The sequence below is a fragment of the Alligator mississippiensis genome, chromosome 4, assembly GCF_030867095.1.
Source record: "Alligator mississippiensis isolate rAllMis1 chromosome 4, rAllMis1, whole genome shotgun sequence".
In the NCBI taxonomy this organism is placed as follows: Eukaryota; Metazoa; Chordata; order Crocodylia; family Alligatoridae; genus Alligator; species Alligator mississippiensis.
In genome coordinates this window covers 77,083,574-77,102,444 of record NC_081827.1, presented here as the reverse complement: position 1 = coordinate 77,102,444, position 18,871 = coordinate 77,083,574, and the positions used below count along the sequence as shown (strand labels likewise).

Genomic DNA, 18,871 nt, shown 5'->3' with positions numbered 1-18,871 from the left:
GCGCGCGCACACACACACACACTGCCTCCCTCGCTACACACACACACTCTCTCTCCCCTTCCCTCCCTCACTGTGCGCGCGCGCGCGCGCACACACACACACACACACACACACACACACACACTCTGCCTCTCCCACCACACACACACACACACTCTGCCTCTCCCACCACACACACACTCTCTTTTTCTCCCTTGCTCCCATGGTTTGGCAATGCAGCATGGTGCTGGAGCAGGTATGCAGGGAAGCAGTGAAAGCCACAGCAGGCAGAGGCTTCTGGTTTTGGGGTGGGTGTAGGAGAGGGCTTTGGAGTGGAGTGGGACTGGGCTGGCCTTGTTGCTGGCTCCTGCCGGCTCCCCCTGGGTCCTACTGCCCCTGGCTCCTGTCAGCTTTGACAGGCAGCCAGGAGCACATAAATATTAATTTTCTAATTTTTTTTAGGGGCCCCGTGGGCCAGATAGAATGGCCTGGCAGGCTGGATCCAGCCCACAGACCATATTTTTCCTGCCCCTGTAGTATAGCCACCCTCTGACTCTACCTGAGAACAGAGCTAATTAGCTTTGGTGCACTGTTATATAAATTCAACTGTACAGGAGGCAGGATGCATGGAGCAGAGCACTATGTTTCAGCAAGATACTCCCTAGCTCAGTAAGCAAGAGGCAAAGATATACTCTGAAAGTGTAGTATACATTTTGAATGAAAACCAACGCAGGAGCAATTACTTCATATGTTTTCAGACTCACTTTTCCCTTTCACCCAACCTAACTAGGAAACTTTTAGAAATATCTACTGGGTATGAATACAGTATTCCATTTCCCCTTGTTAACACAGAAAAAAACATTATCAGAGGTTGTTTGTTTATTCCAAACCTGATTGTTCTGGAAGTCATAATCCAAAGAATATTGGATTTTCCCCAGTTTCTCCACTTCTTTGGGTTCTTCTTTATCTTCCCCATCAGTCAGTCCAGTCTCAGCATCATCATCCTTGAGAGCCTTCAGGAAAGAAAGGCAACAATAATAAAAATGAGTAGCTCTTTGGCATTACACCAAAATGGACACTGCGTTCTCCATTCTACTGTAAAGCCATTTAAAGCAAGCATGATAGCACAAATCCATATATGCTCTTTACATATATATTTATAGTATTCAGATTGTGCAAGGAAACATTTTTAGTTAGCAAGCAAGCAATGAAAGTAGGAAGAAAGCCTCTGAGGACATTGCAAGCAAAAACTGTTATAAAACCTGGAAATACAAAGTAGGCATCAACTTCATATTTAAAAATCGACTTTTCAAATGAAACTGTCTCTTATAGAGACAAATGTGGATAAACATGATCTTAAATAGTCAAGGTCACATATTCATTCAACTTAGAGAGATCTTGGCAATGTCAAATATAGATGTGCATGCTGTGACTTGTTTGCAACAGAGCAAAGTCTCTCTGCAGGATTACTACCATTAAGAAGATAGCACTATGGGAGAATTCTTCCTACAATGATATGCCAAACATTTTACATGTTTTTATTTAGGATGATTATGAAAGCAAAGGTATCACCATGCCATTAGCAAATGCATGTTCATAGAGAAGACCAGTCTAGTCCCATTTCCCTTTTTTAAATCATTCTCAGTGTAAAGCTAGGCTGAACCAAACTGATTTAAAAGTGTATTGATTTGAGTACAGCTGGGAAGACATACTTGTATTTCTACCTTCAGCGTAAAACCTCACTGTTATTCTTAAAGGACACAATTATCTTAGGTTTTGAACAAGAGAAAAATATAGTATGAAACCATAATTCTGTGCTGTACCAGAAAGCAGAAATATTTTTATTGGAAGATGAATTCACTTAATTATTAAATCATATTAAAAGGTGTCCCATTAAATAGTTCTTACCTGAGTAGACTTTTACCTGAGAAAGAACTACATAATTGGGCCCCAAACATGTTGAGCCAAATAGTAACATAAAATAAGTAGGGCCAACTTGAAAGTGTGAAAATAACACTGAGAGCACAAGGGGAAAAAATTAACATTGAGGCTAGGTACAATCATTCAAAATACCTGAAGTGGAATTGATCTAAGTTACGCTGTTTCCTGTAAGCGGTGTAGCTTAGATTGGTAGTGAACAGAACACACATCTGCCCTTTGTGGGAAGGGGGAGGCAATGTTAGATTGGGTTCTGCCATTTTTAAGTCAGTCTATGTGTGCCAGACTTCTGTTCTGTTATGGGTTAGATTAGTTTCTGATCACTTACACTGGTAAAAGTGTAATGTCTGTACTTGGCCTGAATGCTTATCTGGACTGCTTATTCAAAAACAACTTTAATCAGCAGTTTACTTTCTATGTACTGGTCAGGGTGTGTTCTAGTAGATTATATGAATATATATAGTTAGGTATATGAATCTTATCAGCACAGAAGCAATTTTCATTATAAAGCTTTTATTATTTTAAAAGAAATTTATTTCTCACTTAAAATGAACAGACAGTATAGCACAGCATGGGAACCAATTTTTATTTTATTTTTTGAGTCATGTCACCAGGAGTGCCTATACATGAATGTGGAGGCTGCTCCGATGTGCTTAAATTTAGCTAAAGCACCCCTGCTGCCATTTTGAAGTGCAGGGACACTGATACATGAGGCACTCCAGGTGCTTTAATTAGAGTTCCTCTCAGATCTGCTCTATTTAAAATGCACCCCCCCCCGAACATGTGTATAGACAGCCCAGATGTTTAACATTAGTCCACTTTAATTGAGAAGACATAAATTTCTGCTGCATCTTTACATTAGAGCCATGGAAAAGGAAGTGATCAAAGGCCAGAATTGGCTATACCTACACATTTTGCATTGGCTGCCAAAAATGTAACAGCTGCAAAGGGATTAACCTCCTGACAGAATATTAAAGACAAATATAAGAGAAGAAGGAAGTATAACTTTTATTAAAAAAAAAAAAAATCAGTTGAAAAGTAAAAGGCTAGACTCTGAAGTGTACAGTACAAGGTAATTTTTTCTTCAATATAATAATCTTTTTAAAATTTACCATTTATGGACTAGATTCTCAACTAGTATAAATTGGTATAGCTCCATTAAAATCAATGGAATAATATTGATTTATGCAAGCTGGGAATCTGGCCCAGAGTTACAGATACAAATTCTATTAGTGAATGATGGAAGCCAATTTATGATTTGGTCTATTTTATTCAGAACATAAATTACTGTGTACTGGAATGAGGAAAAAGGTTAATACTGGGTTAAAATCATCTATAAAGTCAAATCAATAATCCTAAAGAGACCGAAAGAGGGTAGACTATTTTCCCCAATGAAAATACTTCATTTTGCCATTTTAAAACTGGTTTAAATGCATGAGATTTTTTAAAATTTCTTAATTCCCAAGCTGCTAGTGGCTCCTACAGCTCACTCTCTGTGACTAAATGGGTTTCTTTTAAGTGTCTTTTAAGTGTTCTTTTAAGACAGCTAAAAAACAAAAGGGTAACATATTGCTTTTGCATAGTGCTTTCAAGTGTATGTAGAGCCCACTGCGTTTCTTGAACCCACTTCCTAATTCACCACTGGAGGCAATCTGGAGGTGAAATTGCTTGCCAGTAAAGGCAGAAAAGGTTCCACATTACTTGTCTCTACTGAGAAGTTAGCTTGTCCTTTCTGATCTTGGACAGAAATGCAGGAGTCCTGTGGAACTTAGAGAACAGGATTGAACAAGCTGATATTGCTAGGGTCAAGAGAAGAAGAGTGGGGGTGGGAGTGTGAGGGGAGAGGGAACAGATGTTACAAAAGCAGTCTGCATAGAATAGTTTTTATCTTTAAGAAAGACATTTGCTTTCAAATCAGAGGCCAGTGCTTAAATAGAAGCTGGGTCAAAAAAGACACAGAGACTTCTCTTCTCTAAAACATCTACTGTTCTACAAGGGGGGAAGAACCAGGTTTCTTCAAAGTACTTGAAGCATCACCGAGGGATTTTTCGTTTTATGTTGAGACTTTTTGGAACATGACTATTTAAAGGAACTGTGCTCTGACCCTCGGTTTATAGGCATAGTATATCACAAGATATTTGATCTGAAAGTTGCAATGTTACAATCAATAAAAAAACCACAGTGAATTGTTTTTAGAAGCATTCAAATGTTTTTAATTAAAATTTTTCTTCCACTTGTAAAATTGATTTCATAGCAGCTTTGGTTTACAGGTAGAGAGATATGAAACATTTCTCTACCAATAATTCTTTGAAGTCCATGAAAATTTTTTTAACAGGTTCTGTGTAAAATATGCAGCCAAAAAAAAAAAATTATGATATGGCATTATACAAATAATCTCTTTGCCCTAATTTGAAATGACTGTATTTCACTCATGAAACTTTCTTACTTCTGAGGAAAGTGCCTATAAACCCACAACAGCAAAACATTTTTATATCGTGCTGAGCGCACATACCTATATATATTTTATATCTTTACATGCATGTAAATTACATGCATGGCTATGCAAAGTAGTGTAAACGTACTGTAAATGATGTGAAGTTGCATGTTGATGTCATACAAAAATCAGTAAATGGAAAAGATTTCACTTAGTACCTCACACAGGCACAATGTACATCTTGTATATGTCGTGGTAGGCTGACAATTACAAAGACTATTTTAAGATATGTGTCATTTAAGATATATCTGAATGAACACTACAATTAGTTCTAGCCAATGCTGCGCATGTCAGTTAATGTTTGCTATTCTAGTTTTCAACACTTAAGATCTATTATTTATTGGTTTGTACAAAGCAGAGACCCAAATTACAAGGATTCAAGTTAGAAGAGGAGGAGAGAGAGTTCCAATCTGCTGTTTTATCCTTTAATTTCCATCCTGCAATTAAGCATGGATTTGTAGTCTTTTATTTCCTTCAGAGTTATTTTAAGTAAAGGGTTCTTTCTCTATTTTTTCTCATCTTTTGTAAGGCCCTCAGTGCAGAAAAAAAACCTGTGCTAGGATCACAAGTCTGTTGGGTTTACCTCACAGAGCATAGTTTTGAATTTTCCATCACAGAGGCAGCACCCTCTGAATAATCCTGCATGGCCATGTGTGGCTCTATCCACTAGTAGCTTAGAGAGAGTCACAAAATGGGAAAACAGTGATTCAGATAGCATACTCCTTCATCTTCTATACTGAAAGAGAGAGGAAGGAGTCATGTGGGAAGGACCTCCATCTTACAATTATGTTCTCAATTATCTTATAGTACAGTATTGCACTTCCCAACTCTACAATTTTCTAAGTAACCCAAGCATGGACTTCAAGTAGACTACATCCTTCCAATCTGTAGAATAATTTCTTTGCTGACAGTGTCTTCAGAATGGTTTTAGAATGGTTCTCCAAGCACTCCACAAACCCTTTAGAAAACAGTTAACAAAAAGCAATTGTGAAAGCACTTCAGGCCATAAAAAAGCATGCAGCCTGTAAATCTACCTGCCAAGCAATGTCCACTGCAGTCTTGAGTTTTAGCCAAATCTATCTCATCAATCACTCTTTTTTGTTCAAATAGTGAAGAAGATGGGTTTTTAACATCTGAATGATGCCTTAGCCTCAGGGTTGTGCTGAGCTTGTTGAGTTTGCAGGGTGGAAAACAATTTTCTTCTTGTACAGCAAGTGAGTTTTGCCCTGTGTTCAACAATGTGGTTTATCATAAGGGCAATTTTTTATCCTGCTGCTGACCAAGCTTGAGATACCTCCTTTATTTTTTTTTAAGCCAAACTGAATTGTGGTCATCCAGAACTGCTGTTGCCAGGCTCCACAGGCAGACTTCATGACTAGTGAAAATACTGAGGAATGGCTGGATTCCCAATACTGAAAGCACAGCTCTTATCAGCACCACACACATTCGATAACAACACAACTATGACCTGATCTTTAGTATTTTTATCCCATAAAGATAAAAAAACCCTTAAAAATAACTGGCCAATATCCTATTGCACATCCAAATGACCTTATCTGGCAACGGTAATATTATCCTCTATCAGCATCCTTTGGAAGGAAAGGCAAAATTTTATTCTTCCAGCATCTGCTTTCTCTCCATGAATTAATTTAAAAACCATGTTGCTTCTGGGTTTCCAATGGCTGAACCAGGCTTTGGCCACTGTGAAATCTACTTTGCCTATTACTGCTGCAAGGCTGTTGGTGTTCAGTATCAGCAGGGGGCCACACTGATGTACAGAATGAACAAGAACCCACTGTGTCCAGCATGGGATGCTTTGACATGACTGCCCAGCTTTTAAATGGACAGCCAGTTTATTCAAAGTATTCTGTTTTTGAGGCCAGACAAGGCCTTTGAAGTGTTTCATGAAATTTCAGAGGCTCATTTGGGCTACTGTTTAATAGCCTGACATATGGCCACCTTTGGTGCTGTGGGAATGTGGTGTGACTTCTGGAAGACACTGTACTAGAGCACCATTCTAGCAGTGCTGAGAGATTCCCTTAAGCAATTCCTTGTACTTTTATCTGGTATAGGTTTGCTGAAATTGATTATGATAATCTAAATTAATTGCTATAACCAATATTTATCACCACATTCAATTTCATTTTGCAAAGCAATTAATATAAGCATAGCCAATGTTATAAGGCAGGGGGGTCTCAGGCTGACATCAAGAGAAAAATCAGACAAAATTGTTTTTTCCCTTTTGGCTCAGTTGCAGGAGAGAGAGAAAGAGAGGGAGAGGGGGCAGAGGAGGGGAAAAGAGAAAAGTCCATGCTGTGAACTGCAGAATGGGACCACCAAAAAATTCACTTAGTATACTTTAAAGCTGATTTTGTTCCTATTTTTTAATTTACTCATTTCCTAGTTTTTTTAAAGGAAAAAATGGCAGTGCTTAACAATATCTAAATAGTCTTAGTTGTACTTTGAAATTCATACTATGCTGAAACAAACTGTTGCTGCTATTCTGTAATTCTAAATGTTTACTTTGATCTATAAAGCTATATGTAGCATTGACTCTAGCTCCCCAAGAGATCACCAATCCATAGCAACTGTTGACATTCTTTATCATCTGGGAGGAGGAAGCAGGTTTCTCAAGCCATATCTGTACTAGATAAGTATTGCAAGCAGCTCCCACTGGTACTATAACCAGTTCAGCCATGGTAGTGGGAATACTCTTAAAATAGCCAACAGTAGACAGAACCCCACAGTGAATGGCCCTTTAATCTGGAACTCATTTTCCATTTTGGTGTGTCATACCCTTGGGTTTCAGGCTACAGTGTGAATCTCATCAAGTTGTAAAGACAGAAGTAGTTTTTTTGCAAGTCTGAGTTAGCAGGGAAACATAAGAATTCAGTTAGAACTCAGATAAGATCCTAAAAATGAAAAAAAAAACCCTAGATTTTTTCCGACAACAATAATTTGGTACCATCTCAGTTATAGACACAGAAAGAACCAGAGCTCAAGCCCATGTAGCCAATACAGCAAATGATATACTCCTTTTTTCTGAGAGTTCAAATGCCTGCCTTTCTTTGCTGCAGCTTACTTAATAACCAGAAAGTGGATAGAAATTTTGACTTTCCAGTCTCCAAAATTCAAAAATGGATAAAAGGGATTTTACCTTGCTTTGGATCAGACTAAAAGCAGAATATTTCAGAGAGTTTAAAGCCAAATCTATTTACACAGAAGTTGCCTATCGGTGGCTTTGCCATCAACATGCTCATACTCAGACAGTTTCACCACTTTAGTATCTTTAGTGCTTTTCAGAGTAAAAGCTGAAAGCCTGAGAGCAGGTTTTAGGCACTGTGTCCTTATGAAGGGGTGGAACGACACTGCACCATTCCCGAGAGCATCAGAAAGTAAACAGCTTCTGTGAACACTTCCCAGTGTTCAGAGGGGGCTTGGGTATTACATCCTTTTCCTCACTAGACAGGCCACTTCTACTGGCCAGTCTGTAATGCAGGAGGAGGAAGGAACAATCATCTGGCTTCTTCCTGGCAGCTTTTGGGACACCAGTCTGCCCTGGAGGACTTTGACGTGAAAGAGAGAGGAAAAATTGGCCCTGTGTAGCAAAGAATAAGCCACTGTAGTCCAAGCTTTATGTGAACAGGATGAGGACGAGAAGGCTCCCCAGCTACCATTTAAGGCCAAGAATTTGGTCTTGAAGAAAGGGCTCAGGATCTGGCTTCCAGAATAACTTGGGAACTAGTTTCCACCTTTTTCTAAAGCCATTACACGAACTGATATAATGAAGCAAATAAGATTTTAAAAAGTATAAATTATAAATTAAGATCAGCAATAAAGAGGCAGCAATAAAAGTAATAACATGAATTATTTTAAAATAAAGATGTTGAATGTAGATTAAAACTATTTCATAAGTTTTCAAAGCAAACTCCTCTGCTGTGTTTGTGAGGAACTGAGTGGAAGAGAGGGAGGCTAGGAGGAGACAAAGCATTCACATTGTGTTGCTTGCAGCTTTTGTTTGAAAGGGCCATAGGTTGCTGGAGTACCATAGAAATGCATTGCTTTTATGGCTTATGCAAGAAGTTTGGTGGAGAACACTGGGGAATACAGATGTTAATCTTCATATTTAGGACATTACAAAGATGTTGTTTTCACACTTTTCAGAGAGTCTTATCAATCCAAACTCACTCAACACAACTGGACTGAACCGCCATGATTCTACCTGAACATGGAGCCGCAATTAGTTGATAGTAAAGAACTGAATTTAATCCAGTAACCCAGAGGAATAGCGGCCCATTTGCCATTACTTGTCTCCTATAATATTTTGCTTTTCAGGCTTGTTATAAGCAGTGTTTAGTTCAGTTTTTCAAAGAGCAAAATGTTGTCAGCTTTCTGATATACTTGCACTTTCAGTTTTTCTCCTTGGTTTATTAATTTCAGTATTTGCCTGTTTGTTTTTTTGTGCCGCTGTTGTCCTAACAGAAGTTCTGTGTCTCTCTGTGCCGAATTTTGTAATGCCAAAGCCATAGTTAAAAAGATAGACATTTTATGAATACATTGGCAGTGCTTGATAGAATCTGTATACATAATCAGAATATACTTTATCAGCATGTTCTGGATCTTGCTCTGCTGGCATATAATGGCACTGGTTACTTTTCTGCACTTAGACCCTGTATCCCCTCCTGCTATACTAGGTGTGGGTTAGTGTGATAATAAGGTGAGCCAATAACTTATAGACAGGGCATGTGCACAAGGCAGAGTGGGAAATGGTACACTGGATACCAAGAAAGCAGTCTATCACTGGAGAAGAAAATTGTGCTTGAGGAGTCTGGTTTAGAAGAAAGATTGTGAGAGAAGATACTGCTCACTGAAGAACCTTTGCTCCAGAAACTCACATTTTTCCTGGAGCAGATGTTTTGCTGGACAATGCTGGCTGTAAAAACAAGGGATCATGATGGCTCTATTGAAGTCAATGGGAGAATTGCCATTAGGACCAGGATTTCAGCACATACGTTTCTGTTAATTTACAGTATTTTGCAATTTCTCCTATGCAGGTAAAAACACCCAGCAAAAGCAATTTTGTTTGTTCAGAATGTTTTGGCTCTGTGAGAGCAAAGCAGTTTACAGATTATGAAAAATAAAAATGAACAAAGAGAATTAGTCTAAATAATCAGTTGCTACTGAAATGTGGAGGTTCATGGAATAAATAACTCATAGTTGTTAGCACAAACATTAATTAAGCTTTGAAGCATCCCTATGGCGCGGGTAAGTTTTCTTTTCCCAGACTCCATTTTACACAGGAGTAAACAAGGGGGCAGTGAGATAAAGTGATTTGCACAAGGTTACATAGTGAGCTAGTGGCAGAATCAGATATAGAGTCCAGATATCCTTTTTTTTTTTTTTTTTCAAGCCTCTTGTTTTAATTAACATACTCTCTCCTGCAAAATGAAAATACATTTTTATTGTGACTGACAGTGTTTCATCCTGATACAACGAGAAATGACTGAGATGTTAAATCTTCTCCATAGAAGCATTGCGAACTAATAAAAGGGGTGGACTATCATGGCAGTTATTTTCCAAGAAATAGGGCTAAATTTTGGTAATTTTTCAGTGCTGCTTTTCATTATCACTGAAGTGATTAAGTCTATTCCTTTCCCAAAGGCTGAGCTTAAGCAAGAAATTTGCTGTACCAATGCATTATATTCAGAGTCATTAAATCAGCAGCTATTATAGTGTCTCTAGAGCTGGATGTTTTTCTACAGAGGGAAAAAAACAGTGGGAGAAAATTATGAGAGACATAGGAAGCTTTGTAGAGACTGATAAACTGCAGCACAGACAATTTTGATGGGAAGAGCTTTAGAAAATGATGGGCCTAGTCTGCATCCAGTTATACCAGTGTAATTCAGAAATAATACCATGGCAGTCAATTTGATGTGGAGTGCACTGCCTGACAGCTTAAGGTGTCCACACTGTATTGAGAACATGAGATACTGATCATTTTAGTAACACTAGAAAAAGTCTGGTGTTCTTTTTTTTTTTTTTTTAAACAAGAAACACATAATAACTGTTTGGGTTTAGATTTTATATATTTATATTAAAAAGAAAACCAGTAAATTTATTTCCTGTGCATATCAATTTGAACTTGAGCTTTCTAGTACAGTTTGACTTAATATATTTTAGTTATGGAGAAAATGACAACCTTTTATCCCTTCCCCCAAAAAATCAATTTAGTTCAGCCTCTTGATGTGTGTCAAAGCTATGTATAAATCTGAGCTGAGGAGCCGCAGCTGTCAGGAGACTAAAAATACCAGCGCTTTAGACTAGGTGTGTCCAAATAGCAAAATAAACCTACCGCAAGTGACAATCCAGAACAGTCATGAGATACAACATAGATAAGGAGAACATAGAAGGAAGAAATAAAAATTAAAACAGCCACACACATAAATATTAGTAAGACCATGGAGAAATGACCGTTTCCATGGAAAATGCCCTTTTATTAATATCCTTCACATAATAAGGGCCTCACCCTGCAAATTTCAGTTTTGTGATGGGTTGTGTGGAAGCTGAGAGCTCTTCTTGCATGAATATGAATTATTCACATGAGCAAGAGTTTCAGGATCACGGTCCTCATTGGTATGGGAAGTATTTACAGCAACAAAATGTAGGGTTTATATTAATCTATACATAATGTCCCCATTCAAAATATTATATTCAAAACTGTTTATCGAAATTAACATGTTGAAATAGAAATAATATAATTGTACTCTGCATACTACAGAAGTCAGAAGGTGTTACCTAGCAATGCTATATAAGGGTGAAGTTACATGTTACACTTAGACCACATTACATTTGTGGAATGTTAAGCAGTGTTAAAGTTAGAACATGCTGTGAGCAGTTGCACACTAAAGGGTTAATAATGGGTGCACGCAGAAGTGACAATTTTTGCCCAATCTGGCCACAGAAAGCAGTTCATAGCCTAGATCAAACACAAGTGCATGGCTGCAGACAGCTTAAAATATGGTAGATTGGGTGAAAATCTGACCCCTCATTGCATGAAGGGTCAGATAAAGATGGTTCAAAACAGAGTGTCTTCTGTAACTTCTGTCTGCCCTGCCTGCCAGCCTTGAGATGTTTTCAGAATGGGAGGGGGGAAAGGGAGTGTAGGGAGTTTGGTCTGGGGGGTTTTCAGCCCCCGCTGGATGGTAGGGTGGGTGTATTGGAGCCCCCTTCCACAAAGGTGGTGATGAGGCTCCAATACACCAGCCCCACACTCCAGTGGGGGCTGAAAAAACCCCAGACTGAACTCCCTCCACTCCCTTTTCCCCTTCTCATTCTAAACAGGGACAGGCTGGGCGAAAGGAGGGGCCATTGCTAGGGGAAACTGGCTGCAGGTTGACAGCTAGCAGCTAGACTCCCCTCCCCCTGGACCCAACAGTGAACTTCTGTTTGTTCCAAGGGATTGTTGTAACTCAGAACGCTTTCTGCAGTGTTCTTAGGTACAGTGCACTTCGGTCTGCATCCACTGTTTCTTGCTGCATAGCTCTGACTTGCCACTAGAGGGGTGTTAAGCAGGGATGTGGCTAGGAGGCAAGACACCTGGGCTCCATCCCTACTCTGGGTAGTACTGGGCTGGCAATGCATCTTGGGATGCTGAATGACTGAAAATTGCTAGTTTCAGAGCAGACTGAAGTTACCTTAACATAAACTGGGTAGCATGGCTTAAAGTTAACCCTCTTCTGAAGTGGCATAACTTTGAGAAGCTCAAAGTTAGCATTAGTTAACAATTCAAGATGAAGCCATCAACTCTCTGTGAATATATGTAAAAACTAATACTCCAAATATGGTGTTAAATATGGCTGTAAAGGCTTAAAATCACTCAACTGATTTAGATGCCTAAATAAGGACATATTAACCAATTTTTTGCAAGCCATTTTTGATAATATTGGTTATTGGTCAGCACTTAATTTGGCAGAAACTGTCATGGCTCCCTTGGCTTCAGTGATGATAATGTTAGGACAGCGTTATGAGAATCTGCTCTCTGTGTTTAATTTTGCACAAATCTGTCAATAGATCATGAATTACAGTCATAATAGTTAGACACATCTGTTTAAAAAGAACTATGTACATCCTTTTCAATTAAATAACTTCAATATAGTTGAAGCTCTTTGCATGCTATTTTAAAGTTTTGGTTATTTTTGTTAAGTGATAAAAAATTATTAACTAGGAGGTTATAATTTTGCTCCAAAAAGTACTGAGTCAAACTTACCATTGACTATAAAGCATACATTTATAGATTAAAACATTTACAATATGCTAAAGTCTTGGTCATTTTTCCAGGTAATTAAAAATATAATAAACGACAGTAATATACTATAAGTACCAGAACAGTCTTACATAATACAGAACAAACTCCACATAGATATCTATCAACAAAATGCATATTACTTTTCCTGCAATAAATTGTTAGTTTTGTTATCATTAGTTGCATTTGATAGCACAGAGCAAACATCACACTGAATTTTATCATACAAATGTTCAAATAGTACTTTCAAATTATTTTTGCTTCCATAAGAAAAAAATGGCTAATGGTAGCCCAAGGTAACTCAGTAATTAACGAACTGCTGTTTTGGGCAAAAGCTGAGGGAAACATTTCACAATTACTGAATATTAATAAGCTGGAACAAATGTTATAGATCAAATGCAGGAAGTCCATGGATGTCACATCAAGGTGCCTGAATTAAGATGGGAGAAGAATTTTTTGTTTCAGATTTATCATATAAAGTAAAGCAACATCCTTATTAGACTTTTTCAAGGGAGGATCCAGGATTACTGCTTAGTGGTATTTTTGAGCTCAGCCTCATTGATCCTATTATTCATGGAATTAACTTCTGTGACATATATTGTGATAATGTGTCACTATATACAATGGTCACCATTATTGTCTGAAATCAACTAACTTTTCTACAAGGCTACTCTAGCTAGTAATGGAAATACCTATAATACCCCTTTAAAGCTAATTGTTTTTAAATAATGTGTAAGCACTTCAGGGGAAGCAACCATAAATGAACAGCATGTTTAAAAATAGAACAGCTGTATCTACACTAACTTTCTTACCATATACTCTATTAAACTAAAGTTTAGAAGGCTTACCCACTGGCTGTGACTGTAAAACTGAATACTGCACTAGTTGACACTTCACATGTGTCCATTAGGAGCTCAAAACCTGTCATGCAATTTTCCACAGGGAAAAATAAGTAGCAGACCTGAGAACAAGACCACCTGTTTACATGAGGGAGTGATTTCTAGTGCCTCTTCATTTATGTACAAAGTATGCTGAAAACATAAGTAGTCAGGGAATACTAAAGAGGACCTTTGGCAGGATAGTGGAAGTTAGTCAAGGGCAAAACATCTGTTGTCTTCAGTGTTGCAGGACAGAATTCCAAGTGTGCAAGGAGGACCTTGGATCATGAATAGTTTTTAACTACCTGTAGAAGTGAAACTAAAGCATCTACTTCAACTGAAAAGATTTTGCAGTATTTCACCCCTCACATGTGTCATGGCTGAAACACGAGTTTCTCTGCTGTTTCCAATTCGATGTTGTTCAAACAGAATCACGCTAATTTGTCCCAAGCTATGCTGTTGCCTTTCAGCTAAAACTGTGTTTGGTTATCTTTAGCTGTCTCTTTTCTCCTACAGTTAATTCATTATTTACCAAATGCTCTTTTTTATTTCTTTTGACATTCTCCATTCCACTCTTCTGCTGCACTATGCTATTATCTCTCTCTAGTTATCCTTCTGTTCCTGTATAAGAAGAGCTTTGGAACAAAAAGTCACCTCTTGCTCACAGGTAGGTGATTAGTGCAGTAGTCTTTCAAATATGGATTCTTTTTACCTAGCTACTAAAACCCACTACTGCATCTAATCTTCACGGCAGTTCCCCATAGAGATAGGGCATTACGTTTTTGAATTACTGTGATTTTTTTACAATAAACTTTCTCCCTTCTAAACCAAAGTGTTCCTAGTTGCTTGAAAGGCAGATAGCAGTTCTGTAACAGGTGTACAAACAGTCATTGTCTTTGCTGAGGTATAAGCATCTCACTTCCAGGATCCAGCGTGATCTCCAACTCAAGCTCTGACAACCAGTTTCCCATATAGAGCACAAACCTATATAATACTTTTTTTTTTCCCTCCAGAATTTTTAAATATAATCATTGTTTAAGAAATGGAAGGCTACTTTACCTGGTCTTTCATGGTCTTCCCTAAATCTTTAACATCTTTCATGTTAATAGCATTCTTCCCTCCCTTTTCCTTTCCCTTCTTCTTGTTCTTCTTTTTGAACAAGCACTTCTTACAGAGACAAAAGCAGCAGGTAAGGATTAATAGGACTGCAACTATGGCTATGGCTATTAAGGCCCAAGGTGGCACTGGAAGAGAAAAAGAAACACATACACACAGAACTTGTAAGTTTAAAAGTAAAAGAAACAGATTTTGTTATTAGCTAAACCTTTATCAGCTCTTTGAGCAGAGATTGTCTAATGTATTTTGTTGCCATTTGTTTATTTTCCCCAATTGACCCCCTGTACACAGGGCATTAAGTTAAAAAAATACTTATTTACGTACTTTATAATAAACAGCAGACTGTAAGTTGCAGTCATTTTGATTAATTAGTAATAAAAATTCAGTACTTCTAATGTGCTCACAAGGTACGTATCTTTTAAAAATATATTTTAAATATTGACCATATCTAGGAAGTTATTTGCTTTTCTCTATAAACATTCCCATAACCTGCCTGGTGTTATGGTCTGGCAAATCTTGCTGGAACTGACTGGGGATCTCCCTCTTTCAGAGCTTAGAGGAACAAGTAAAAAAGTCACACAGTTTTAATGATCAGCTTTTTTTCACTGCCCACTACTATGCTTGACAGGCTTGCATGCCTCTCATTATAGCTGCAGGTCAAGGTCATCAGTAAACACTAACCAAGGACAAAGAACTCTCCAATACAAAGGCATCCATGATGTTAGCCATCATGTCCTTCTAATATCAGCACTGTTTCAATACATATTTTCATGTAGACCCTTATTTTAAAAAGTCATAGCTATTCAGTTTATTCATTTAGTCTAGGCTTCTGGCATAGGAAAATTAAATAACACAGAACAATAACACTGATAAGCTGGTCTTTCTGAAGATCACAATTTTGAAAAAAAATGTTATCATGATACTTAATTACTTATAAACAGGAAGAGAATTATCTTCATCCTTTACCGACCTCTTCTGATCACCCCACTTTACATGGAGTACATGACAGGAAAACATTGTAAATAACAAGGCGTTCGAGCAAACAGTCCTTTCTATATCTTAAAATATGCTCTGCCTATCATATCTGTACTATATTCTCTAAACTGATTACATGAAAGTCTCTAAAATGACACAGAGCAAAACAGAAGAGTGAATCACATTTGACACATCGATGTCAGTGAATCACAAAAGGAAAATGGACAGTGTAAACACAGGAAAATTAATTGCCTACAGTTGCCAAATGCAATGGAAAGCATGATTAAAGGAAGCTGGACTAAAGATTGCCACTTTAGATGGAATTAAGTTTTAGTGAGCATCTTCATCTTTTGTGGGGGTTTTTCTCCAGCTTATGTTAGTGATAGCTACAAAAATAACAAAGTAAACATGTTCAGAATACTTAAAAAGTAAATTCTAACACTTTATGTGCCTCCAAATGTTCATTTAATGTAGGTGCCATAAAAGAAAAGTTGTACCATATGTAGAATAATTGAGTACTGATTATCAAACAAATGAATGTTAACAGATAAACAGTGAGCAGATTAACAGCTGTTTAAGGGAGGTATTTTATAGCGTTATTGATAGCAATTCTACAGTTAAGGTAGCACTGAGATCAGCGCTTATCACAAGCAGGGTTTAAATTACACTCCAAGTCTTGAGGGGCCTGTGGTGGTGGCAGCTGGAAGCTGGAAGGAGCCACCACCACCACCTGAGCTGCTTAAAAAGGAACAAGGCGGGCTGGGGGCTCACATCTCTTATGGGGGGGCTCAGCCCCCCTGAGCCCCACTGTATTTCAAGCCCTGATTATAAGGTTAAAATTCCCATCTCATGCTTTAACAATTGAATTTGGTCTTCACATCTGGCATGATAACATTTCATAGGTCAATTTACTTTTCCCTATAATTCGGTCTTTTTTATAAAAGTTTTACTAACTTTTCAAGAAGAAATGCTTAAAAATGATGATTTTTGAAAATACTCTTTTGCTTTTCTTGATTTTGATTAAGTCCTCTTTCTAAAACAATTCAGACTCCCATAGCTCTCACAGAGTCCAATTTGCACGTGCACTTGCAATAATAACACTGCAGGTGCAGGATGCTTTTAAGATTTGAAATTAAATTCAGCAAGCATTATTTCCCTTACTCAGGCTAATCTTAGTTATGTCAATATTAGTAAAGAAAACCTCCTCAGATGCTCAGATCTATCAGCCATTTCTGTTTTCTAGCACTCCCAACTTGCCACACCAGCTGTGCTAGGGAGGTGAGCTGGACAGCAGGAAGCATGGGGATGGACTATGGGAGAAAGAAAGGACACAGGTAGGGGAAAAGAGTAGGCATGATGGAACTGAGTGTACTCAGGTTGAGAGAGAAGAGGGATTTGGTGAGACTTGAGATGGTGGGAGTCAGCAGTGACGTACACGTGGCTTGGGAAAAAAGCCTGTGTCTCAGAGGACATTTGGAAAAATCAGGTGCTGCTGTACTGAGGTACAGTTGGAAGAAGCAATCCTTTGGCGGTGCTGTCCTAGCTCCCTAAAGTACTGAGGAAGCAGGTCTTGGGCAGCTCTTCAGACATTTCTGCCTGAACACAGACGTTCAGCTCCTTTGTTTTACGGTGATGTTTTCATCCATTTCATTTGTAATTAATTACACACCATGATCCATGTGTTACAAATAAATGAAGATCAAAAAAATATCTGGGATGCTCAGAGTGATACAGATTTCTTCATTTGATATCTTCAAAGATGATGGTCCCTGATTCTTTTTGTTAAAGCAAAGACAGGTATAAAGAAAGGAAGCTTTTTAGGCAATCCAAGCTCTGGAGTCTCTTTAAAGGGGTTCTGTAGCCAAATCTTCTGGAAGAGAAAAAGTCTGGAGAGAATGCTTTCTTTAATAAGAATGAACAATCTCTGACAGGAAGATGGCTCATTACAATACTGCTACTGGCAGAGATCCCCCAGACTAACATGACTGGCAATGGATGTTACAAGTTAGATGTAAATCTAGTATAACATATTTGCTATATAGGCTTTGAAGGAGAAATGTGGGTTCTTTTTTACCTGTTTTCAATTTTTTTTTCTTGGGAATATTATTTAAATCATTCTGAATTAATCATGCTGTACAATATGGCTGAGAGTTTCCAACATGAGCAGTGATTTCTCAGGCTTAAATTCTTCACAGCACCAGCTTTTGGCACTTAAGAGAGGCCTGATTTTTAGAAAGAACTGAGCCTTGAAAACCAGGCCCTTTTAAGATGCTCTCAGGATGGGCATCTCAGAAGTGGGATAACAAGTCACTTTTGAAAACTGATGTCTACTAAATGTGAAGAATGTGGAAGATATTAAAGTTATAGTTGTTTAATGTATATATCTATAGACTTGCTATTGTGGGGTACCTGGCTTTGTAGAACCCCAAGGATTAATAGCTGCCAGAGCTTTTCACGTGTATTCAAGATTTCTTTAATTACTCTAATTCAATTTTCTACCATTCTAAAGGATAATATATGGAATCTACTGCAGGAAGACTGGGGAACTGCATAAACCAGTCAGACTCATTTCTGGAGCTCTGTTTGAAGTCTTGGGATCTCCTCAGTAAAGGACCTTTGGAATGAATGAAAGACACGTGACCTTACCAGAGAGAGAGACTCACAGAAAAGTCAGGCTGGCAGAAGCTGTAAGGTACAGCCTGTCTTACCCAACCCTGGTGATGGGACAAATGGGACTAATTTACATAGACTGGGAAAGCTCAGGTTCAAGTACATTCAGGTTCAGTACATGTATGTATGCTTTTTAAAAATGGTACCCCTTGTCCTTAAAAAGTTGTGTGTCATTGGAGTTCCATACATGTCAAGTTTCCAGATAGAAGTCTGTAGCAGAGGCTAAGACTGGTTTAGCCTGCTGGAGGTAACTCACTTGGCAAACAGGGGTTCTTGTAACTTGGTGATCTAATCTAAAAGGGAATGAATTATGGGATTCTACTCAGGAAATGCAGACATAAGCCTGTCATTGGGACGGAAAGGCTACAGAGAAACTGAGTAATAAGTCAGAGGTAATGCTAACCTCCTAAGCCATAACAGTGAACTGAACTGATAACCATCACTGTCAAGGTGCCTTAGGAATCAATTTGATGGCCATCACTCATTTTAAATATCACAAACTCACATGATCAGTCTTGT

At 38.1% G+C, this 18,871-nt stretch overlaps 1 protein-coding gene and 1 long non-coding RNA gene across 19 annotated transcripts in view; one reads left to right on the top strand and one right to left on the bottom strand.

Annotated features, from left to right (window-relative positions):
• The window catches only part of SYT1 (synaptotagmin 1), a 672,911-nt gene that overhangs the window by 126,444 nt on the left and 527,596 nt on the right, over positions 1-18,871 (bottom strand). For 17 of the 18 annotated variants that reach the window (XM_059726116.1, XM_059726117.1, XM_019493983.2 and 14 more), the window contains 2 exons: positions 14,651-14,835; positions 870-992 (listed from right to left, as the gene is read on the bottom strand). In XM_059726116.1, the coding sequence (XP_059582099.1) occupies positions 870-992; positions 14,651-14,835 (308 nt within the window). The remainder of the gene's footprint in view (positions 1-869; positions 993-14,650; positions 14,836-18,871) is intronic. The other variant, XM_019493951.2, reaches the window with a different exon arrangement.
• The window catches only part of LOC132250034 (uncharacterized), a 45,217-nt gene that overhangs the window by 23,526 nt on the left and 2,820 nt on the right, over positions 1-18,871 (top strand). The window contains exon 2 of the long non-coding RNA XR_009461625.1: positions 18,192-18,374. This is a non-coding gene — a long non-coding RNA (uncharacterized LOC132250034). The remainder of the gene's footprint in view (positions 1-18,191; positions 18,375-18,871) is intronic.